This window comes from Orcinus orca, chromosome 12 (genome assembly GCF_937001465.1).
Source record: "Orcinus orca chromosome 12, mOrcOrc1.1, whole genome shotgun sequence".
NCBI lineage: Eukaryota > Metazoa > Chordata > Mammalia > Artiodactyla > Delphinidae > Orcinus > Orcinus orca.
In genome coordinates this window covers 41,634,728-41,661,603 of record NC_064570.1, presented here as the reverse complement: position 1 = coordinate 41,661,603, position 26,876 = coordinate 41,634,728, and the positions used below count along the sequence as shown (strand labels likewise).

General features: G+C 36.3%; 1 protein-coding gene across 2 annotated transcripts in view; it reads right to left on the bottom strand.

Annotated features, from left to right (window-relative positions):
• Positions 1–1,089: 1,089 nt before the first annotated feature.
• The window catches only part of CEP85L (centrosomal protein 85 like), a 155,859-nt gene continuing 130,072 nt past the window's right edge, over positions 1,090–26,876 (bottom strand). For both annotated transcript variants that reach the window (XM_049695512.1, XM_004264674.3), the window contains exons 11-13: positions 12,119–12,223; positions 9,806–10,037; positions 1,090–5,646 (exon numbers count right to left, since the gene is read on the bottom strand). In XM_049695512.1, coding sequence (XP_049551469.1) covers positions 5,483–5,646; positions 9,806–10,037; positions 12,119–12,223 — 501 coding nt within the window. In that variant the 3' untranslated portion in view covers positions 1,090–5,482. The remainder of the gene's footprint in view (positions 5,647–9,805; positions 10,038–12,118; positions 12,224–26,876) is intronic.

The following is a 26,876-nucleotide window of genomic DNA, read 5'->3' as shown; positions in this document are numbered from 1 at the left end:
CTTGACTGACATGATGTTAGAGCGCTATTCATTTGTAAACGGTTTGCTCTACTGGATCCACACGCTGCCATTTTGCACCATCACTAACAGCATATTCTACCCCTCGTTTTAACTGAGTCCTCTGCATTTCTACATAGAATTTTCATAGTCATTCTACATAGAATGACTCTGGTTGGTTGGGAAAGCTGGCATAAAGAGAAGCTCAAAGTACTGGGATGTACCCCGTAAGTCCTCTGCTGACTCCATCAAAACACTTTTTTTTTAAACCAGATCAAAATAATCATATCTTTCATTATAAAGGAGAAACCTCTTCATTAATCACCTTGGAAATACTCTAGGATTTTATCCATTCTGTTTTTATTTCCAAGTCATTTGCTTGCAACCTAAGGGGTCTGTAATGCATGATTCTTCTTCCTGTTAACTGAATTGGATGCCTCATCTGAAACTCCTGATAGCAATGCCAAGTTAGCTGGACTAGAAACAGATGCTGCTAATCCAAATATTAACCAGCTAGAGACACTAAGGCACGTATGACTTAGAACAAGGACCCAGGTGCCATCAAAGCTGAGATGTCAAGGCCTCTGCAGAGTAACCTTCTAACAAGGTCTTATTTGTATATGTTTCAGTTAAGGTTTTAATCTCTGATTAGAAGGGAGAAAATAAAAAAGATTTAACTTGCCAGCCCAAGCTTTCAGCAATATAAAAAACTGAAATCTGATTTGTCTGTTGGAAAAGTAGAAAGAAGACTTGATTCAAGTAAGTACTTTAGAAATTCAAAGTACAGACACAGTGCTATGAGCTGTGCTATGAGCTGAAATGCATAGACATGCCCTTGTATTTACAGCACCTGCCATCAGAAAATCTCGGTGCCCTTCAGGGGAAGGCCCTGAGAAAAAGCTTTCTGATGACTGCAAAGAAACTGTAAGATAGACGTAGAAGGCAGAAGTGTCCCCGATCTAGTAAGATTTTCTCTTGAGTATTTAAAGAAAACTTTAAAAAGTCAAGTCAGCATATTCTTATTGAGAATTCAGAGAGTCTGAAATTTCAAATACATTTTTATAATAACATTAGGCACTTGGTAGACATAAGTCTTTTATAAAAAAATTTATTTCTCTGTTAATACAAATTCCAACATCAACAAACAATAGTCCAGTGGAAAAATACTTAGCCATTAACATTGAAAACTTCTTTTATTTAATAAATACAACTTTGGCATTCAAAATTCTAGCTGTAAACCCTATTAAAAAGCAAAAACAAAAAAACAACCCCTTTACAAAAAAAGAGGCAAGGATGATAGATCAGAAGGCATAAGCCAACCAGTGGCTTCACATTCTTCTTACAATAACTGTATTTCAATTAAGTCATGACCGTTGTATTTACACATGAGGTATTCTGGGTGGTTCAAAAACTGAACCTAGTTTACAAAAACCACCAGTCATAGTGACTGATTATACACTCTACTGTGCTTTTAATATAACCACCTAGCACCTTACTACTTCTTGTCATCACACCAATGTGATGCTGAATTTTATGTTTACATATTTAAATAACTATTTATACATATATGTACACATATACACACAAATGACTATACTCCAAAGGAGTTTCCTGCTCACTAAACAGGGAAAAGGCTGGGCTCCAAAGACACATATCTGATACCTCCCCTCATGTTTACTAAGGTATCTACCTAGTAACGAAAAACTGCTCCTTGCTTTAAAAAAAAGGAAAAAAAAATCCTAATCAAGTCTATTTACAGAAGAACAAGGTGCAATAATCATCAACATTCTTACAGCTCACGTAAAATAGAAATGAATGCTTACTGCAGGCAAAAAGGCACAAAAGGTTCTCTCTGTATGCAGCTGTAACAGTGTTGTTAATGACTTATTGATTTGAAACTACATTCTTTATATACTCAATACTTCTTTTAAATAAGAAAAAAATCCAAATATCCAAAACCTTTCCCTCTTCATGATTAAATGTAGAACATTATTCATGCAGCAATTTTCACCATGACATTTTGGGGTGAAGCTAGAAATTTTATGTTTTGTGAACACTGGAAAAAAACCCGTCAAAAATGGAAACAAAATGAATTAACTTTGGCTCTGAGAGCTCTAGCTACTGGCAGTTTCAAATGACACAGTCTGAGTGAGCATGGTTATGAGAATTGCTTATTTCTGTAATTACATATCTACAGTGATAGAAAGCTGCATAAGAGAATGCCAATAATCCAAACTGAAGATGTGCCTGAGCTGAACTGTGTGATGTAAAAATATAGTCCAAGTTCTCAGCTACTGTATTATTCAATGAACTATTAGTGATACTGAAAGAACATTTTCCCAATAAAGTAGTTCCTTTAAAAATGCCCTCTAAGAGAATCCTATTAATAAGTCTTGAACTATGACAGAATTAATTTAGAAGCTCATTAGTGAGTCAGAAATGTACAATATCCATTTTAGCAACACTTTCCGGCTCTTGAGCTTGTCTCTAACAGGCTACTGGAAGAAGTCTAATTCAGTTCAATAAATTGCCATGACCAAAAAACAAATTCCACTAAAATAAAATACTGTTAACATTAAATACCGAATCCTATTTCAAATACAAAAAGGGGCCACACTTATTTATTTATTTATTTAATTCAGGCATGGCTTACCTAGTCAATACTTAAGCAAAATTTCAAATAGATTTACTTTAAAACTTAGGTTAATTTTCACCTCAGACATACAATCACTGTAATAACTTCCAAGAATATCCTAGTTCAAACTAGGACAAGATACTATAGTGTTTCCATTTGCCCATCTTACCTAGCCTAACAGTAAAATCTTTGTTTTTAATGAGATACTGATATTCTTACTATTCTAACACAAAAGGTTGTCTTGGGAAAGGGGAATTTTCTGAAAAATAAAAATCAAAATTAAATATTGACAAATTAGAATACTACTAGTTTTATTTCCCCCCAAATTCCCTCCAAGTCTGTCTACTTATTATCTAGGCCCCTTTTCAAAACCCAGACTCCAAGAGATTACATTCTGTACTTCAGGGTTATACTTACACTATCACATCTTAAATCCCCTTTTTATGTGGAGTATACATTTTGGAAACTGAAATACATCAGCAGTAGTTAGTTAATTTTCTACTAGGTTAAATTTGTTTTAACCTCAAGATATGTGAACTAAGTCAAATTCTGTAAGTTTTAGAAAGCTAACTTATTTTTTAAAAATATAAATTACTTAATCCCAACTAAGCCGGAAAACAAAGTATCTACAGTGATCAAAACAAACGATCAGAAGTTTGTTTAAACAACAATACTAACCATAAACCCCCCAAACATATACATTTAAAAATCTAGAGACCCAAATCAGTGATTATTTGCCCATTATCACTATTATTTTAGGGTACCTTTACTTTCAAAATTATGGAGGCTGGGGTGTGGGGGAGGGGATTCTATTCAAAGAGGATGTAAAAGTGTTGTGTGCTACACTTGTGGCTTATCTATTTCAGATGCTATTACCTACTTTACTGTAAAGGGCCATTTTTACAGATCTTAATTTTTATAAGGCAGAATTCTTTGCATCAGATTTTTGGTACAAATTTACTACTCCCTGATTGTCTTCAAACCACCAACATTCAAAAACAAAAGAACACATGAGAAAGCCAAATTCTTGCTAGTGACTAAGTCCTTCCTTATTAGGTTAGGGACCTTGGGATGCAGAATCACTACAATGCACTGATTTCTTAGTGCCCAGATCCTAAGGCTTAAAAGGGCAGGGAGGACTCAGGCACTGAATGGAAGGAAAAGTCTGATGTCCTTACAATGTATTATAACTGATTGTTGAAATATAACTATAAAATAACTATTGAGAGCTGTATATAAGCCAATTTCTGAACTGAATGTCTTCCTGGGTAGTTTCCTTGAAGGCCTTATCCCAAATATGTTTTCACTGCTGAAAACTTTAGGAGCATATTTTTCTAGGAGCAGCCTTTATACCAGTATATAAGCCCGGCAAGAAAACAGACATGTGATCTGCTCTTGCCTCAAACAATATTCTCCTGCTTGATTAACATCCCTCATTCCTTCTACCTGTTATTTAGTCTTGACCTAAATGAGACCTGGGGTTGCATCAAGAGATAAATCAAAACAACTTGTAAAGGACAATGACTGCCGTAACTAAGTACATTAAAAAGAACGTACATTTAAACGCTCTGAAGGCAATGGAATATACAGTCCTTCCAAAATACCAGTTAAGACAGGGAAATACTCATTTGGAAGCTTAAATGATTATATGTCTACAAAAAAGTCAGTTGCATTTCATAGTGATATCCTGTACCCCAGAAGAAGAACTAACCTGGCCAAATTTGTATTCTATGAAGAACCCTGTTTTTAATGTACTTTACCTAACAAAAGGAATTGCAATATCACCTGGGTTTAGATTTTGTTTTATGCTAGTGATAATTCAGATATAAAGAATACAGGTTGATTTTTTTCTTAAAGTAGTTTCAACTTTAAAACAGATACAAAACTGTTAAAATGTAAACATTTGAGATTTGGATAAATAAGCTATTGTTCCAGAGTCACTTTGTTAATCTTTCTTTTACAATAATGATCTGAGGCCTTAGGTTTGCATTAATTATATATGGCTTTGTTTACATTGATATATATATATATAGATATATAGATAGATAAAATATATAAACAAAAAGTTGTAAATAGTAAGGGACATGTTAAAATTAGTTCAGATTACGTTAAATTGCCTTGTAATACATACATTACAATGCTAACGGGAAAACCATCACATCAAAATTTCACATCTCTTCAGCAATTCACAAGCACTCTGGAAAAACAGCTGACCTATCTACAGTACTAAAATCAACCCAACCCTACAACCTCACCATCTCAGCACAGGGATTGTTCAAACACAGATGGTTTCGCCTGCTGTACTACTATTTGAACACTTGCCTGCTGTGGCAACTCTCGTTCAGCCAGCCCTTGAAAACCCCAAGTACAACACAAGCTTCTCCATGAACAAAGAAGCAGCACAAGAATACAGTGTGTGCCTTTCTTAGAAGCTTTGCTTTGATCCTAGAAATCTTTATAATTTTGTGAACACACACACATACAGACACACACACACACACACACACACACAAAACTACAGGATTAAAAGAAATCCTATCCCTTTATCTGAAGGGCACTCTTCACAGCTTGGTCCTACAATCAGTAGTTTGAGAATACAGAAATTTTTTTCTTATACATTTTATCATATTTTTCAAATGGTAATTTAATTTTTTTCCTGATTAGATAAGCCCCTTCGATACTTCCTCACATCCCAATTCCTCCCCAACAGAACAAATCCACAGAAAAAAATACTTATGTGCAAGTCGTATGTCACTTGCAAGTTTCTATCATGGCTCCTAAAAGAAATGTGAAGAACCTAGCACAGCAGCATGTAACAATGGGTCGTTATTGCTGTGGGACCTACACTGGTCACTGGGTTACACAGTTGTCTCCCATGTCCTGAGCATAGCGGTCTGATATCGTGGTCCGTAATTCATCTATGTCCCTCCGTAACTGGCATACATCTGACAGTTTTTTAGTGAGTGTTTCTGGGCTGTGGTCATTCTCAGTCTCTTCAGCTGAACAGTTCATTGCTGTGGAAATAAAACATGGAGAAAATCTCACATTTTTTGGGAACAAAGTCATTTTAGGATTTTCAGCTTATTATCATTGTAAATATAATGCTGGATACTGAATACAAGTCAGGCTCAGGTTTAAATTATGCATCACTCAATAGTAAATGCATCTTATCTACTTGGTCCTTTTAAAATTTTGCTAACTAAAATGCATTAAATTCATACAGTGATAACACACAAATTCAACAGGTTTAATGGATGACAATATTCCAAAAGTAAAAAGGAACATGCTCTAACAGCTCTCTTCAAACTCAGAAACAAAAATCTGAAAATCACTGTGTGGTGAGGGGCATTATCTTATATTTTTACAGATTGCAAAGTATTAACAATCGAGTGTGTGTGTGTGTGTGTGTGTGTGTGTGTGTGTGTGTGTGTTGGGACCCTATGATTCTAAACAACTGAATCAGGCTGATAGCTAGTTGCCCAATGGCTGAATCACTGAGGGTAAGGCCCTGAGTTAGCTAGCTTTTAATTAATTGGAGGCATAAGAGTCAGATAACTTGTTATTTATAACAAACATTAATTGAACTGTTTTACTGTTCATGAATCATGATCTGGGCACTATGCTGAGTGCTGAGGTCAGCAAAATAATGCATACAGTGGCTTATTCTTAATGATTTACATACAGTTTCACAAACAAGTAAATTCAGTCAGGTACCACAGGTGACCTGCCACTACACAAAGGCTACATTAGCACAAAGAAGAGAAAAAAAAAGGCCTCACTGGAGAGGGGACAGGTTCACTGAATGGGACAAGGAAGCAGAATGAACAAAGGTATACAGAAGCAGAAAACAAAACAGTCTGACAGAAATTGAGAAATATCAAGAAAACCAGCTCTAAAATAGCAGAACACAAATTAAGAGAGGGGAGGTCCAAGAAACAAGGCTGGAGAGGCAGGTGGGAGCCACCTTTATCTCTATTCTCAGGGAGGGTATTAGGAAATCAGAATCACAGGTTAGACAGATGGCTCTGGCAGCAATGTAAAGATGGACTGGGGTGGGGAGGGCACAAGGCTTGGCAGAGAAACCAGTCCAGACGAAGGGCTACGAAAGCTTGAATTAAGGCAACAGTGCAGTGGAGATGTGGCAGCAGGAATAAACGTCACAAGTAGGAAGGGACTCATAGACATGAAGAAGTTCGATTATCAATCAGCTTGGAAAGGGGCCAGGGACTGGACACGGGACACAGATGGGGGAACGAGTAGGGTGGAGGATAAAATCTGGGTTGGGGTGATAGGTGGATAGTGGTTCTACTTATTGAGAGGAGGAACGGGTTTAGGGTAGGGAGGAAAGAAAAGTAGGTTCTGTTTCAAACATATTGAGTCTGTGATACCTGTGAAACTGCTGGTCCTAATATACAGGTGAGTACAATCAGGACAAAAGGGACATTCTAGGCAGTGAGAGATGAATGTCTGTATGGGTCAAAGGTGTAGAGAAAACAGCAAACAAGTGGATATGTACAAGATTACTCAGAGAAAGTAAATAGAAACAAAAAGACCAACAAGAAAAGTTTCCTGGGCGACCGCCAGTATTTAAGTGGTGGAGAATTTCACAGATTGAGGCTGAGCAGTCATAAAAGTAGAAGTGGAGCCTAGAGAATGATGTCATGGAAACCATGGTAGCCCAGATTTAAGAAGGGTGGGGTGAACAGTATCAACAGATAACTGATGGTGTGATGAGATAAAGGTTCAAAACACCTCCATTGTTTTTGAGAAATTAGTTGGCTGGTCAAATTTGCAAATGCCAGCCTATAAGGTAAGGGCTCTGGGGTTAGACTTTGAAGACTGGAAGGGCTGTACACTGTGTGGGGGAGGTGCTGAGTCTCCCTTCTGTTCACATTAGGAGCACGCTCTTATCCTGGTACTGAAAAAGTAATAAATGCTACACAGGACAGTGCAGATGTAGAAGGTTACAAAGTAACTGAAGGGGTGACCAGCTCTAAAATGGTGGAGAAAACCAGTCTTTTGTGTGTGAGCTTTTATTTCTTGCTCCAAGAGATCACTGCTAACTAAACACCCCATGTTCACCTGGCAAACCTCTCCTCCTTTAAGATTCAAGCCAAACACCAGCTACTCCATGGAGCCTTCACAGCCCTTCCCAGGTAGATTTAGTTGGTTTTCCCCCTGTGCTCCCACTGCCCTCTGATCACATTTCAATTACAGTACTTACCACAATGCTGTAATATTTTGGTTAATGTGTGAGCAAGGGCTGTATTCAACTTACCTGCATTATCAGCACCTTAGTGCTTGGACCATAGAAGGCATCTGATAAATGTTTCCTGAGTGAGTGAATATACTTAAACATTGAAGTGTCTTTCAAAAAGAAACAACCCAATCAAAAAATGGGCAGAAAACCTAAATAGACAATTCTCCAAAGAAGACACACAGATGGCCAACAGGCACATGAAAAGATGCTCAACGTCGCTAACTACCAGAGAAATGCAAGTCAAAACCACAATGAGGTATAACCTCACACCAGTCAGAATGGCCATCATCAAAAAATCTACAAACAATAAATGCTGGAGAGGGTGTGGAGAAAAGGGAACCCTCTTGCACTGTTGGTGGGAATGTAAGTTGGTACAGCCACTATGGAGAACAGTATGGAGGTTCCTCATAAAGCCAAAAATAGAGCTGCCATAAAAAGAATGAAATAATGCCACTTGCGTCAACATGGATGGACCTAGAGATTATCATACTATGCAAAGTAAGTCAGAACGAGAAAGACAAATACCATATGATATCACTTATATGTGGAATCTAAAATACGACACAAATGAATGTATCTATGAAACAGAAACAGACTCACAGACATAGAAGACAGACCTTTCATTACCAGAGAGGAAAAGGGGAGGCGGATAAACTAGGAGTCTGGGATTAGCAGATACAAACTACTATATATAAAATAAACAATAAGGTCTTCCTGGGAACTATATTCAATGTCTTATAATAAGCTAAAATGAAAAAGAATAAATATTTTATATGTATAACTGTATTGCTTTTCTGTACACCATAAACTAAAACACAACACTGTAAATCAACTTATACTTCAATATTTTTAAAAAAGTGTTTTTTACATACCCACACTCATATATGTGTTCTCACATTTATGAAGTGGAGGGGAAAATTCTGCTGACATCTCTGAGTACAGTTACATGGTTCATTTAACAAGTGAGATACTTCGATAAAGAGTATTATTTGGTTTGCCAAAATAACTACTATGAGGCAAGACGGCAGAATCTTTTTGATGAAACTGGAAACAAAACTAGTCTCCACTCAGTCACATATTAACCATATTATTAGGCAATTACTCAATACAAACATGTTGGTACATAAACACTATGGTCTTACTCCACTCATATCTCCTTACTGAAGTCCATTTCCTCCATATTAAAAAGAGACCAACATGTCAATATTATAATAATTTAGAGCCATGTAAGTTGAGTGTTCCAGCAAAATTAGCACAGACGGGAAGAGACACTAGGATATTCTTGTGGTGGTTCTCACCATTATGTGTTCAGGAAGGCAGAACTGAGGCAGAATGAGTGGGTGTCACATTGGAAGGGACAAAGCCAGCAGGTGTGCATCACAAGGGCAACAGATCTATGGGCCATGAAAACTGGCTCATGTGACAGCATTGGCACTTACTTTAGACAGTTGCCATAGAACATACGTAAGAAAGCTTACGAGTACCTTCTCTCAAATACTTTACCAGTGGACTGATGGCTGGGTCATTAATTTAATACAACTGCCACATGAAAGCAAAGAGAATCATTACTTTTAGAAGAGTAATCAGGAAATCACACCCAACTACCATTCCAGTCACATATTAACAGAATCAGCATAGGAAACATCTCCTAGCAGGCACATTTATAGGCATTCTTCTGAGTGGCAGTCCATATCAACTACGACCCTGCTCATATCTATAAACATAATGAGGCAAGTTCTAGCAATGAAGTAGGAACAGGTATTCAGACCCACAGATTGATTCAGAAATATATAAATCTAAGTACGAAAGGAGATAAAAACAAATAGGGAAAAGGCAGTCAGAAGTTCCCGATTCATGAAAACACATTTCTAATTGTTAAGCAATACAGTAAGAACAAGTCATTAGCCACTTACATCGGATTCCCAGTAATAATGAAAGATTAGGCTCTTTGCCCTGAGCACGCTGATTAAGAATACTACACAATGCCTTCAAGTCCAACAAACAATAGGACATTTCCTTGAACAGCTGATCAATCACACTCAAATCAAATAGTGGCCTTTTGGAAAGAATGGTCTGCTGCCTGGATTGGTCTGCTTCCTGGCCCTGATCCAATAAAGAGCAGGTCTCTTCTGTTTGTCTTTGGTTCTGCAATGGACAAAGAAAACAAAAATCTGGTTGTTAGAACAGAGGAAAGGTACTCAAAAGCCATAAAGGTTAACAATCCCTCATCCAATTCTATAAAGAAAACAGTGGAATATTACATGCCCATTAACCAAATTTAACTGCATACATATAGCAGGAAAAATAAAAAGGGAGCGAAAAAGAATTTAAATAGTGGAAACGGTGCCATCTGATGGCCTAGAGTAAACCTGAGAGAGGAAACGTGAATTCAAACAGCCTCAGTTTCTAGGGGGTCTCTCATGATCTCACATAAAAAGTACCTTGGTTGTGTATATATTTTGCTATGATATGTATCCCAAGAACAAAAAGAACTGCAAAGAAAACTTAAACCTCATCCTACAGTTTTATTGTTAGTAGCCACAGTGATTTAGTTACTCTGAAACTATTTTTTGTACACTGGGAAAAAAGTATATATGTTACTATATTAATGTTGACAGGAACCAAACTTTTCAGTGTAAGAGAAAAAGAAATAAAAATATAAAATCAAAGGAAAAAAAAAAAACGCCAAACAACTCTGAATTGTTAAATTTGAATTGGAAGTATCAGTACAAACTCATGATTTATTACGCTCAGAAAAAGCTACGCTCACCTCTTCCCCAAATTATCACCATTTACTCCTCATCCTGAAAACTGCTAATTAAAGGTAAGTTTAACTAGCTTTCCAGTTGGAACTGTATTTCAGAAAAGCCAAATAGCCTGGGTTGATGAGGAAAATACAAATTTTTACAGACAAATGCCAGCTAATAAATGTAAAGGGAATGATATTAGAAAAAATTACTGTTGTTTTAATCATCTAATGATTCAGACAATGATCACTGGTGTAAGCTAAAACCATCAAGGGAAAGGTTGCTGGCAAACTGCACATCCACACACTTGCCTAAGTATCAACAACCCCATTAACTGCTGACTACAGAGGCTACAATGTTACAATGGAAAGAATCAGTCTGTCACCACCTTAACCCAGTGAGATGGGTACTTGTGACACTTACAGTGGGATAAACAAACACGTATAATTTGATGATGTGAACAATACCTACAAAGTATTCGTGCCAAAAAACGTTTGCACTGAATCTAATATCTTTAGCTTTAACTCCTAGCTTACAAGAAATACAGGGGGGAGAGAACAAGATAAACCACACCATGAGGAAATGATCAGACAAAACTAGGTGTGACAAGTTTACAAGTCTGTAAGACAAAATGCCCAGTTTCTTCAGGGAGAAGAAAGAAACTTTAGGTTTATAAGACAAAATGAAACACAACACACGGTCCTTGTTTGAATGCTGGTTTCAACAGCCACTATAAAAAACACTTGGGGAGCAAGAGGGAGGGGATATGGGGACATATGTATATGTATAGCTGATTTACTTTGTTATACAGCGGAAACTAACACACCATTGTAAAGCAATTATACTCCAATAAAGATGTTAAAAAAAAAACATTTGGTGAAGAAGGGGGTAATTTTCATAAGACTAGGTATTATCAAACGCCAAGGAAAATTATTATTCTTATTGGGTGTGACAATGGTGAAATGGTTATATAGGAAACTGTCCCTAAGTTTTGGAGATGCATTCCTAAGTATTTAGAGGAAAATGTCATGATGACAACTCAAAAACTAAAATAAGCATTTTTTATATAACATGTCCTTAAATGCAAGCCAAGTATTTCATCTCATAATTAAATGAAGAAAGTGTGACCTGTTCCAGTGATGAAGTGTCTACATTGCACCTTCCCTTAAGGATTTTCAAGGGTAATTTTGTTTATATTCAACTTATGCATCATTTGATGACTTTAGGATCTAATCTCTGTATACCATTTGACTTTGCTATAGTTAAGTTTGTGCAATTGTTTCTAAGACATTAGAAAAATAAAAGTTTGTATTTTAGATTATAATTTTAGTAAGAAACCTAATGGATTTAATTAACTGGCACATCAAATCAAGTCTTCAATTAAAAAGTGATTTATGAATATGTACAAAATAGGCATTTGCTTTAACTTAAGTAGGTACTGAATCATCCTTGAAAGCTATCTGAATTTCTTTTACTCACATCAAGCAATGTTCTTAATCTCTGAAGGTTTCTTTCTTTCTTTTCCAGCTCTTCCATCATCTTTTGAGTAGTCAATTTTTCTTTAGAAAGCTTCCCTTGCATAGACTAGAATAAAGAGAATTGCAAAGCATGTTAATGCTTAAAGCAAAATGCAATCAGGTAGGTAACCAGGAATACTGGCTCTGAATACTTTAGATGTTCTGACCTCCCTCACCCCTTGGAAGATGATGCTTTCACTTTTCAATCAACCCATATTACTTCTAGAGTGGATAATTCCAAAGCAGGGGAGGAGGGAGGAAGGAGAAAATATCATCTTTACCAAGACAGTTTTTAATCTGGGTAAAACATGTTAAACCTAATGTTGCTGTTTAACAACTATATTACAAACAGTTCTTATTTTATTGACTTTTGTTTATATATTGGGAGTGTATTAGCAAATCTATACTTTAAAAAAACCCTTTTTCTTATGATTAATAAGGTACAAGATAATAAGATCGTATGACTATCCCTGTTTTCCATCATTTGAAACAGCTAAACAACCTCTCTCAGTGTATAGTATTCCAAGCTGTGAATATGATGTTCAATTCAGGGCAAAGGTCTATTATGGGACTTAGATAAACTAATCTCTCTTAATTCCATTATAAAATTATTCAGACATGATACTATTGTGAGATAATCTTGAGTATACCAAAGCAGAATATAGGATATTTTAAGAGTGCTTGGGTCATTTCAGCTTATAAATCTGATTTTCAGCTACACACCAAAGAACTTGCCATAAACCTTGTACTTATCAGTGATTTATTTTTCTATCAACTTTTCCCCTTTTAAACCACAAGATCAATAAACATGACTAAAGAAGAAATTTCATTATTTTTTGCTTCAGGTCTATATTTAGTCTCAACTCTGAAAATACTTCAGAATGCTGATGACCTAAATAGCACACAATCTACTGTGAAGGTTTTTTTTTTCCCTCACATTATCTCTGGATGGAATAAGAGAGGATAGCTGTCACCACGGGTTGAGATAAGACTCTAAATATAAAACAGTTTTCTCAGTAACAGTATTCAACCTTGTTGCTTTTTAATTTCATTTGTCTGCTAAACTCTGTAAAAATACTATATTTAATTACTCAAAAGTTGGATACAAATGAATCAAGCTCTATAACAAGTACATTTTCTTCCAGGGAAAACTTGTTTTACATTCCACAAAGATCAATTCCACAGTACAAAGTCACATGGGCTATCTGATAATATATATTTTTGGATATTGAAATTCCTTTGTAACTGAATCAAAACCCATTTGATTGAATGATATGTTGGGATTTATTTATCTAGCTAAAAACTCATACTTACTGGCATGACAAGATTATTCGGCTAGAATCCAGAATTCATCCTAAATTTTCTTAAGATTTGTGACTGTTTATTTTATTACAATTGTAGAAGAAAGGCACCACAAATAAACTACTCTAAATCTCATATTTTAACAGTGAAAACAGAACCCAAGAGAGGTATTTTCACAATGCTGTAATATAATTCTTTAGAAGATTATAGTGGTTTTTATTTTTATCATATTCAATGTGACTAATAAGTAGCTAATAAATCTGACTAATATGTTACTGTGTAAGACTAAATTTAAATCAGTGAAGAAAAAGGTAATCTCCATCAGAATAAACCAGAAATGTCTGGTAGTACTGCTGTCTGTCGTAAGAAGGAAAATTGAACTGGGGAAATACATTAAGCTTTAACGTGTTATGTTGGTTAGGTTCAAAGGCACTAATCAAGTAGCCCTTTAATAGAAGAAAGAGTTCACAGACACATTCTAGTAAGACCAAATGCTGTACAACTTATAGGATAATACTAGGTGTGAGTGCTATAGCTGTCTGACAATAACATTTCACCTAAAAGATTAATTACTTCTCTATCCCAAATTGTATGAAAAAGCACATGTCTAAAGTTTAAGAAAAAAGCAAGGTGAGGGGAATCTCTACTAAGCTTAGAATGGGATTACTGAAGTTAAAAACGAAATCATTTTTAAATGTCTACAATTTCTCTTTAAATTTCCTGTTTAATAACGATTTTTTTAAAGTCTCAGTTACTAATCCACAGGTGTTGTTCACAATCATTCTTGCAGCTGAAAAGTGGTTTTAAATTCATTTATTTTGATGTAAATATCCAGAAACGCTAACCATTTTTTGGCGCATATACAAACAGCTCCAATGAAGGAAAGCCAAATGTGCCTGAGTCAGCGCATTCTATGTACTCCACAAACCCAGTTTAGGAGGAAGTGTTTTGAAAGCCACTGAAGTTAGCAGTTTTACCATAGAAACCAGCAAGCGACCAACCTCACCCCGCCCCACACGCCATACAAGAGTTCCACAAACACATTCCTTCCTACAATCATTCATTTAGCAGAAATTACAGCCAAGCACTATCTGTTCACTGGATGGTACACCAATGAACACAACAGTCAAAACACTTGGTCCTTGTGGAACTTGTACTAGGAGGGAAAAGAGCAAAGAAAATAAACATAATAAATACATAAGTTACGTAGCATCACACACTGGGACTTGCCTCGTGATTTGGAGAATAAATAGGGCGTGGTGAGGCAGGGGGGTTAAAATCTCAAATGGGGTAGAATAAGGGATCATGGAAAAAGGTGACAGCTGAGTAAAGTCTTGAAGGAGGTGAGAGACTGTGTCCCATAGGTATCTAGAGAGTATGTTTCAGTCAGTGCAAAGGCTCTGAGGCGGATGGTTTCTTTTCTGTTTGAGAAAAAGCAAGAGAGCCAGGATGACAGAAAAGGGTAAGAGATCAAGTCAGAGAAGGAAGGCGAGGTGGGGAATTGATTGCGTAAGTTCTTCTAAGCCAATGTTACAAACTTTGATTTTTAACTCAGGAAAAAATGAGGAACCACTGAAGGGTACTAAGAAGATATGATGTGATCTGATATTTGTTTAACAGCTCACTCAGGTTGCTGAGAAAACACTGTGGGCAAGCAAGGGTGGCAGCAGAAAGAAATAATCCAGATAAAGAATGAGGATGCTTGAACTAGGGTGGCACAACAGTGGCACAACAGTGGAGGTCGGGAGAAGGTGCCAGATGCTAGATATATTTTGAAGAAAACAGGATTTGCTCACAAAATGTAAGGCAGAAGAGAAGTCAAGAATAAGTCTTAAGGTTTCCAGACAGAGCAAATGGAAGGGCAGATCTGTCATTAATAGCTACGGGAAATATGGAAGGTGTAGCAGGTTTATTATTTTTTGGCTTAGGGGAATAAGAAATTCAGTTTTGAACATGTTATGTCTAATACATCAAGTGGTGACATTGAGAAGGCAATTGGATATACAAATTGTAAGATAAGGGGAGCACTCTGACCTGGAGATAAAAATTAGGGAGTAGTGAGCACACACATTATATTTAAAGCCATAAGACTGGGTAAGATCACCAAGAGAAGTATAAATAGAGAATCCTAGGAAAGAAACAAACCCCTTTTTTGAAATATGACACTGTGTGTGTGTGTGTGTGTGTATTTTAGCAGTATAACTGACCTACAACACTATGTTAATTTGAGGTGCACGACATAGTGATCTGATATTTCTATACAAGACAAAATGATCACCATGATAAGTCTAGTTATCATCTGCCACCATACAAAGTTATTACAATATTACTGACTATATTCCCCCCACTGTACATTTCACTCCTGTGACTCATTTATTTTGTAACTGCAAGTTTGTACCTCTTAATCTTGCTCACTGGAATATGATACAATATTTTTGAAAGTAATTTACATGTCTTCAAAATAAACCTTAACATAAATATCACAAATGAAACTAAACTTATCCCTAGATTATAAACTGGAAAAGTTTCTAATAAGGTAATATGTCCAATTTTTACATACTAGTCTACTAACCTGCCTATACATTACAATAGGATTTATGCAACAGACCTTAAATTCATTGTGTCTAGTTAAATCAACAAACAACAAAAACAACAAAACAAACAACAAAACAACAAAAAACAACAAAACAACCAAACAACAAAAACAAACAAAAAAATCTTAAAAAGCAAGTTCCTCTGAATTCTTTTGATTGTCATTTTATTGTACATATTTCAATTATCTAGAAACAAGGTATAAGTCAGTCACTTTAAGTTTATTGCTGAGAACAGTCGAAAGGCTTCATAGTAACTGTTATGATTTTATTAATACAAACACACTATTTTTGCAATAGCATATGTAACTACACATAAAAGGTAAGATAATAGTGCTACTATCATAAGAAATAGCAATTAATAAAGAGCATGCATACTTAACAAGAGAATGGCATTTGGAAATCATTAATAAGAAGACTATATTCTTTTAATAAAATTTAATATTTTTCTCTCAACACCTTTTTAAAAACTAGTTAAGAAAAGTTCATCTCCTACACGAGGCCATCCATTCATTCAAGACTGGGCGAGACAGCTGTTTTATCTAGTACATAGAAGCCAACACAGAGAGTCAAGGAAAATGAATATGTTCCAAATTTAAGAATAAGATAAAACCACAAAAAAGACCTTAATAAAAGAGAAAAGTGGTTTACCTGATAAACACTTTAAAGTAATGGTCATAAAGATGCTCACCAAGGTAAGAAGAACAAAGCAAGAACAAAGTGACAATTTCAACACAGAGAGAAAAAGTATAAGATAGTACCAAATGCAAGTCACAGAGCTGAAGAATACAATAACTGAACTGAAAAATACAATAGGGGGTGTTTAACAGCAGACTAGATGAGGCAGAACAAAGGATCAGTACATCTGAAGACAGGGCAGTGAAACTCAGCCAATGAGAGCAGTAAAAAGAAAAAAAGATTGAAGATAGTCTGAGGGACTTATGGGACAACATTAGGCAGACCAACATTCACATTATAGGGGTTCCAGAAGGAGGAGCAAGAAGAGAGAAAGGGACAGAGAACTTAAGTGAAGTAATGGCTGAAAACTTTCATAACCTGGGGAAGGAAACAGACATCCAGATCCAGGAAACTAAGAGTTCCAAAGAAGATGAATCCAAAGAGACCCACTGCAAGGCACATTATAATGAAACTGTCAACAGTTAAAGAGAGAGAATCTTACAAGCAGCAAGAGAAAAACAACTTATTACATGCAAGGGAAAGCCCATGATGCTACCAGCAGATTTTTCAGCAGAAACTTTGCAGGCCAGAAGAATGTGGCACTATATATTCAAAGTGCTGGGGTGGAGGGGAGGGAAAGAACTGCCAACCAGTAACATTCCACTTGGAAAGTTGTCCTTCAGAATTGAAGGAGAAATAAAGAGTTTTCCAGACAAGCAACAGCTGAAGGAGTTCATCACCACTAGACTGGCCTCACAAGAAATGTTAAAGGGACTCTTTAAGCTGAAACAAAAGGGTACTAATAAGTAACAGGATAAGTATAAATCTCACTAGTAAACGTAAATATATTGTAAAATTCAGAATAATCTAATGTTGTAAAGGTGGTAGGTTAATCACTTATAAAGCTACTATGAAGGTTAAAAGGCAAAAGTAGTAGAACTATAACTACAATAATTTGTTAATGGATAGACAAGATAAACTGTGGCATCAAAAATATAAAAAGGGGAGGGTGCTATATCAAACTAAAAAGCTTCTGCACAGCAAAGGAAACCACCAACAAAATGAAAAGGCAACCTACAGAACTGTAGAAAATATTTGCCAATAATGTATCTGATAAGGGGTTAATATCCAAAATATATAAAGAATTTATACAACTCAAGAGCTGAAAAAAAATCCAATTTAAAATGGGTACAAGTTTAAATAGACATTTTTCCAAAGAAGATTCAAATGGCCAACAGGCACATGAAAAGTTGCTCAACTTCACTAATCATCAGGGAAATGTACATCAAAACCACAATGAGATCACCTCACACCTGTCAGGGTGGTTATTATCAAAAAGAGATAAGTGTTAGCTAGGATGTAGAGAAAAATGGAACCCTTGTGCACTGTTGGTGGAAATGTAAATTGGTGTAGCCACTATGGAGAACAGCATGGAGGTTCCTCAGGAAACTAAAAACAGAGCTACCATGTGATCCAGCAACTCCAGTTCTGGGAATTTATCCAATGGAAATGAAAACACTAACTTGAAAAGATATGTGTACCCCACTGTTCACTGCAGCATTATCTATAATAGCCAAGACATGGAAGCAACCTCAGTGTCCCTCAATGGACAAATGGATGAGGAAAATGTGATTTTATATAATACACACACACACACACACACACACACACACAAAATGGAATATTATTCAGCCATAAAAAGAATGAAATCTTGCCACTTGCAACAACATGGATGGAGCTTGAGCACATAATGCTAAATGAAATAAATTAGACAGAGAAAGACATACTGTATGATTTCACTTATATGTGAAATATTAAAAAAAAAAAACAACTCAGAGATAACAGAGAACAGATGTGTGGTTGCCAGAGGGGAGGGAGTGGGAGTGGGGAGGGAATGAGCAAAGGGGGTCAAAAGGTATAAACTTCCAGTTTTAAAATAAGTCCTAGGGATGTAATGTACAGCATGGTGGCTATGGTTAACAATACTGTATTGTACATTTGAGTTGCTGAGAGTAGATCTTAAACGTTCTCATCACAAGAAAAAAAAATTTACTAACTATGTAGTGATGGATGTTAATTATTAGACTTACTGTGGTGATCATTTTGCAACATATAAAAATATCAAATCACTATACTGTACACCTGAAACTAATGTTATAACAGTTTGAAAGAAAGAAGGTATAGAGTTAATGGTAACAAGATTTTGGAGTCAGACAAAATTAGGTTTTGGGTGCACAGCTTATGTGTTGTATAATCATGGGTAAGTTATCCAACCTTTCTAGGCTCCAAATTCATCAGAAAGATTTTCCAACCTTGTAAAGTACTGTGAAAATTATGTGGTATATATGTAGACAATACCTTTGGATGCCTGCCTATTCACAAATCCCATGAATCATACATAAGTAGTCATATTTGTACTGGGATTCTATATTCTTGGGTTATAGCTCACCGGGTCAGGCTGAATGAACACTTGACCAAACCTGAGGAAGTGAGACCCAAAGTCTATGAGTTAGTCTCTGCAGGTGGCGGGAAATGAACTATAGAACTTCAGGGCTGTGGGACAGCCATGGTCTGCCATATGAGTTAAGGAGGAAAGGAAGTCAGTCTGCAGAGAGAGAAAAGAACTGAAACAGAGGGAAATGCGAGCAGCAACAAAGCCTTTTCCTTCCTGAAGCCAGGCTTCATTCCTACCTATGGATTCCACAGATATCTCTGCATTCTTGTAATACAGTATATTCTACTATTTTTGCTTAGGCTAAATTGAATTGGTTCTGTTGCTTACAATCAAAAAGCCTAAATTACTTTTACCTAGTACAAAATATTTATGCAACTAACACTAATTCCTTTCTTCTTATACTAATATTTAAAAGCCCATTTCTTATTTCAAATCACCATGATATACACTTTAAATATCTTACAATTTTATTTGTCAACTATACTTCAATAAAGCTGGGGGAAAAAAAGAGCCCATTCCAGGGACTTCCCTGGCAGACCAGTGGACCAGTGCAGGTTCAATCTCTGGTCGGGGAGCTAAGATCCCACATGATGCACAGTGTGGCCCAAAATTAAAAACAACAACAACAACAACACAAAACAACAAAAAAGAGCCCGTTCCAAATTCAGCATTATGGGTGAATTTTCTTGTGGAAAAAGGTTTTTTTGTCTTTTTTCACTAGTCATCCCCTAGAAGAGTGCCTAGCCCATGGCAGAAACTCAGTTAACAATTACTAAATGACCTGAATTGGTGAATAAATGACAAAATATGAAAAAGTAACTATTTAACACCTAGTTTTGTTTAAGTAAGAATCTGTGTTTACTCATTCAAAACAGTTACTGAGCCTCTTTTATGCACAAGGCACTGTGCTAAGTGCTGAACTGGATAAGGAATGTTCAAAGACCTTAGTGTACCCATTATAAAGCTCTTGAAATAAATGTATCAGAAAAAAAAGGCATTTTATTCATCTCAAGGAGCAAATAATGCCACCACACTGTAGAGTGTAATGTACTAAAAGATTTCACTTTGGAGACAAAATTTCCAAATTGTGCTTCTAGGTAACTGAGCATAAGATGCTTTCCGCAGAAGACTAGTTTCCCAGTGTGCTCCAGTTTAAATATCTTTCCTTCCAGGAAAAGACCCTTAAAACAATTCCCTCTCCTAAGGCTTATACAAGGAAGAAATCAGACTAACATCTTTTTTTCTTTTTCTTGGGACTTTTCACTTTGAGACATCCAGGATTAACACCCAAGGCACAAACTCTGAAGTCAGACAGACATGAATTAGAATCTCAGCTGTTGAGACCTTGGGCACACCTTTTAAATCTCAGCAGCTTCAAGTATAAAAATATGTTCTTTCTTACCTTGTAAGATTACTGTTGAGGCTTAGAGATAATAAGCATAAACCAGAAAGCACTGCTCCTGTAACAGGTAATATCATCACTAGCATCATCACAGACACCTCTGCATTTGGCAACAGAGGTTCTATTTCTCACTTTGGCCTAAGTGTAGACAAATATTAAACTCCTTTTCCTCATTCTTCCATACTGATAAAAGAGAATTTTCAAAATATTTGTAAAACTAAGGAATATGCAAGCACCATAAAAATTGTAATTTTTTAGGTTTCTGTTTAATAATAATTGAAGATAGTGTACACCTCAAATTCCTTTCTTAACTATCACCTTGTTACCTGATATCATTTTAAAAATAATCTCCCTGAGGGCTCTGCTTTCAGCATGATGGCATGAGGAGCTCCTCAGACCTGCTCCCCAAGGAAACTGGTGAAAAACCATAAAATAACACATTTAAAGCTTCTGGAAATGGTTCATACAAGCAAATGAAGAAACATATTCAAGAAAAGCTACTAAAACTCAGAAGAGCGGAAGTCTGTGGTATTTGAAACAAAATCCACTTGATTCCTACCCTCTCACAGCTAAGCAAGATGGAAACTCCAGGCTGGAACAGCCAAGAACAGAGGGCTCCCCCTCCCCCAGCTCCTAGTTGGACCGCTGTCTTCCTAGGAAGGGCAGGGCGTCAGCACTTCTCATCTGTAGCTGAAGCTAAGTTCCAGGCAAGTGCAGCCAAAAGGTGGGGGCTCCGTTCTTCAGAGCCCAGGCCGCCTCAAGGGAGGAAGGCTTTACCTGGGGTGTAGCCACGAGAATACTGGGGCCCTGACCGCCCTTGCATTGGCTTCTGGGGCAGGAGTATCCACTGAAAGAGGCAAGCCGAGAGACCTAGAGCTGCTGCGCACCCTCCCTCCACTAGCACTCAGCTAGAGTCACTCAGAATCTTGACATTGTTCCCACCCACAATGACTAGGCTCAGAGATTTTGCCTGGGGATAAATAGGCCACAGAACAGAGACCACTGAAGGTCTCCCTAAAGGAACTGAATTCTTTTGCAACAGAGTATAAAGTTCAATCCTAAGGGCACTCTCAAAATAGCGGGAGATTGTGGCAAAGGCACTTGGGAGGACAGTGTTAGATTCACTGGAGCAACAGGCTCTACTGTAGGCTGGCTAGCTTGCAAGAGAGAAACAGTAAAAGAGACAGCTGGGAAGGACACTCCTGGGAACAGTAAAAATCTCAAACATTAACCCAGGAAGCTAGTCCTTCAAAGGAGCCAGAATGGACCAGTCTATGAAGCAATTTACGCCACAGGGCATTGCTGAAAACAGCAGAGTGCTGGCAATTAATGGAGCTCAACAACTGGTGTGGTCAGAGAAAGAGTCACAAAAGACCACAGATTACATTTATACAAAATGTCTAAGAGCAGGCAAATCTATAAATGCAGGAAGTAGATTAGTGATTGCTTATGCTGAGGAGGGCATGGGGTTTAAGGGAGTGACAGCTAAAGGTGTTACTTTTGGAGGTGACAAAAATGCTCTAAAATTGACTGTGGTCTTGGTTCCATACATCTGTGAATATACTAAAAATAACTGAATTGTATATTTATTTTTGGCCACTTGGCTTGCAGGATCTTAGCTCCCCGACCAGGGATCAAACCTGAGCTCCCTGCGTTGGAAGCGTGGAGTCTTAACCACTGGACCACCAGGGAAGTCCCTCTGAATTGTATACTTTATATGGGTGAACTACAGGGTGTGTGAACTATATATCAATAAAACCGTTATTAAAAAATCTGCACAATATTAAAAAAGCACCACTTGCCTGGGTTCCTTTTCTTCCAGGTCATGATTTTCTCAGGCTTATAAAGCAAGAGCTACCAAAAGAGTTTAAACGTGCCATTACACACCTAAGGTTAGTGTCTCAGAATTAAATCCTTTTTTTTAAACTTAAATCTCAGTCTTTCCAGTCAAGTCCCACTTGTGGTCCCATGAGCAAGCTGAGGATTGTACAATACTTCCTAAAGGCTCTAGGACTAGGACTACTACTGGGCTATAAGGAAGAACTTCCTAGAGAACTTATTAATAATACATTATTTCAAGCTTCACCCCAGAGATACTGACTCATCAGAGTCACAATGGGGCCCAGATATCTGTATTTTAGAAAGCATCCCAAGTACTTTGAATATCCATATAGGTTTGGTGACCACTCATAGCACAGGCTCAAGAATACTCTTTCATGATTCAAGTGAGCTGACTCCCTTCCTGCAACTTCCCACCTCAGACACAAAGAACTGACTTTTCAAAAGTTAAATCCACCTTTTACATATCTTATTCTAAGATTTTAATTAACAACTATACTGTGCACACAAAAGGCCTATACACTAAAGATTTTTTCTCTTTGTAAGTACAAAGACTAGAGAGAAAGCTTATTTTTTAAAAATTTACTTTTCCTTTGATAGAATACATATTTTTAGCTGTTAGGATTTTCAAAAATTAGTATTGATTTCTGATGAGAAATTTTCAGTTTTTCATGCATTATATAAAGCATTTACACATAGGTAAAATTTTTAAAAATTAAAAAACTTTGGGAAGAAAGAACTTCATGTCAGGACACATTACAAAACTAGGATAACATAAAAAATGGAGATAAAATCACACGATAATATTGAAAAACATTAAATCAATATTTATTTAGGTTAAAGAAAAGTTATATTCTGCCTGTATGACATTGTATTGGATTATGATCCATTTTCTCACCATATCTACTGAAAAAACCTGTTTGATGAAAGCTTTAATAAGAGAGATTGCTAAAAATTGGAATAAAATCTTCTGAGGCTGTGGAAACATCTTCTCTTGAAGCGTTATAAATAGGACATACTGTCACAGTTTTGAGATTGGTGGTCCCAACCATGTCATTAAAAGTGAACAGTCTTAAAGACTTTTAAAAGTGTCATTCTTACTTTGTAATATTATAATCATTCATTGATAGCTGTCAATTCAGAAAGGCCATTTAAATGCGTAAGTTCTTTTAATGAGAAAACTTTTTAACATGTTAGAGAAAACAAGTAAACATAACAAACTTTTTTACTTTGTATCTCCTCTGCCAAAAGATTACAATGATAACATAAAGATAGCAGCTCACTGGAAACAAGGTTATATGGGTGAAATGTCCTTTTGAGGGATAAATAGGAAGGAAGGTAATAATGCCCAGTGAAGAACTCATTCACATTCTGACTGTAGCCATGTTTATGGAAATGATGGGAAACATTCTACTGCAAAATGTCTTTTTATAGTATATATATTGACAGAAGAAAAACCTGTAAGAGGAGAAGTCAGTTTAGCTACACTGGTTTCGTGGATATAAGGAAAGGCAATATTTCTAAAGGATCAATTACTAATCAAGGTATTCATGCCAGTTAACAATATCATCTTGACGGCTGAACAAAATAGTAGATAAATCTGTGTTTTTATAACACTGAACTCAATTTCAAAATCAGCATATACCGTTACATGAAGTAAAACTTTTTCTATATTCAACAACAAATACAATATAACTAGTAGAAGACTGATTTCTCCCCAAACCTCCAAAGTTGTGAATCAATAAACTTGCCACTGACCTAAACCAGGTAGTATTTATTTGAGTTCTGGTGCAAGGTAGTAAACTACATGTATTTTATTTTCTTTTTTAAAATTTATTTATTTTATTTATTTAGTTTTGGCTGCATTGGGTCTTCGTTGCTGCATGCGGGCTTTCTCTAGTTGCAGCGACCGGGGGCTACTCTTTGTTGTGGTGCACAGGCTTCTCACTGCAGTGGCTTCTCTTGTTGCGAAGCACGGGCTCTAGGTGCGCAAGCTTCAGTAGTTGTGGCTTGTGGGCTTTAGCGCACAGGCTCAGTAGCTGTGGTGCACGGGCTTAGTTGCTCTGCGGCATGTGGATCTTCCTGGACCAGGGCTCGAACCTGTGTCCCCTGCATTGGCAGGCGGATTCTTAACCACTGAGCCACCAGGGAAGTTCAATAGTTGTATTTTAAATATATCATTTTCACTCTATAACAATGCCTTATTTTTACTGCCTATAAACTGGACGTAATAAACATGGCAAGGGATTTTATTTTTTGTGTCATAAAATTTAAGCTATAAGAATAACCTGCATCTACCCAAGGCAATGCAGTACTCCAAATCAGCCAAACGAACTTCGAACAAATTTGATCTTCTCAACAGTGTGCAGGGACATAAAGAAGCAGTGAAACATGAAACTCGAATAATACTAAGTTGGCTTTGTCTACTAAACACCCAAAAATGGAACAACTTCCCAGCACTATGGAGGAACAAAACACGCAAACTACAATGGCAATGACATTTTACAATAAGTTTAATACTATACTAATAGCTAAAATGCATAATTCATGTTAAAATTGGTTGGGAAGTTCTCTGTTGTTCTTAATTATAAAGTATTTTGTGTTATTTTGGCTATGCCAAGGAATTTGAAGTAATATAAAACAGAGTTACAGCATGTTGGAAGGACATCACCATCTACATAGGACTAAGGTTGGCCATTCTTGATGTAAGCAAAAGGAAAAGCTAGGAGCTTTAAATAATCAGTAATTGACAGGAATTGCTCTATTATGTGGTTCAACTTGATGACATGCCCATTGACTATAGTATAAAGCAACAAGAATACTTCTTCAACCCAGAGTGTTCTCTTTAGGATTCTGCAGTTTCCAATGCTAGGTAAATAATTAGTATTCATTTTTTCAGAAGAGGCAATATTCTGAAAATTTCAGGTTTTTACAGATTACGCACTTTTTATATCCATCACAAACCACCAAATAACAAATGAAACAAAAAACCTAGCCTTCTCAACTGTGAGGGCCCCAAAATAACAAGTTTAAACAAGTAATGTTAAGCAAAAAATTTTCTCATTATCTGAGGCATATTTGTCTCCATCTGTAATTTTCAAGATATTTTCAAATAATATCTTGGTAAATACATGGAGTTTAGTTGGCCAGTTATCAACATTTGCTGTCTCTCTCTCTGAGGAAACTATATCCTAGACCTATAAACCTAGATGGTCACAATGGCTAAGAACAAAAAACAAAACAAAACAAAACAAGATAGGCTTTGCTTCCAAAGGTAGACAAGAGAATTAATGAGTATACTGTCTGGGCCCAAATATTTGGAAATAAATGTACCTCATTAATTTGACTTCCATTCTGTAATTAATTTGAAGAAATAAAAGAATGTTAACTCAAGCATTTTAAGAACAAAGAATGGAATGGCACATAATTATATATTCTTCTACATATTCATTTATATATAGTCATATCTAAATGTGACTAAAGACTTGGTTAATGTGTAAGAGTAAATTGCATTACGATGCTTCCACAAATGGGGAAAATGCACATTTCAATTAATACAAATATATACTAAACATCTATAATGTGTGAGAGAGTATGCAATAAATCCTACAAATAAACAAATTAAAAACAATAAATCCTACATGTTTTATCCACCAAAATTTCAATGCCAAAGGACAAAGTTGACTGTCCTTAATTTGTATCGTGATAACTTTTATTAGATTTACCTCCTGGATATTGTTACCAAATGAAAGAGAAATTCCTTTCATTGTGGTCTATGATAAGAAGTCAGATAATAATGGCTGAGGGAATCTAACCATCTCGTAATTCGAATGGCTTGCAGAACAACTGAAGGAATACACACTAAAGAGTATAACCTCTGTGAATCAATCCAATAAGCCCACACACTTGTTGAATTGGACTAGTGTTTGACTAAACTGATAGATCACTTAATATGGCCAAAAGACAAAGCAGATTGTCCATAAATTCTGACACTCAAACCATTACGTTTTTCTTTTTTACTTCCAGTTTTGAGAATACTCAAATTAGGAGATATAAAAATAATTTATTCAGCAAAATTTGTCCAATGGTTTTCTATCACACAAAGAATAAAATACAAAGACATATACCTCTATGTGATCTGGCCCCAGGCTACTGTCTACCATCAGTCACCTCTCACTATATCTCACAATCACTGTACTCCAGACTAGCAGCCTTCTTGCTTGTCTTAGAGCACACCAGGCACATTCAGGGCACTGGCTGCTCTCTTTGCCTAGAATGTTCTTCCCCTGCTTATCTTCATTCAGAATTATGTTCAAATATTACTTCTTCAGGGAAAACTTCATGACCACTGCATATAATGCAGCACGATCTGTCATTGCCCTCTATCCTCCTTTTTTTTTTTTTTTAAATAATAGTACATATCCGTACTTGACATTATGTTTCCATTTTCTCC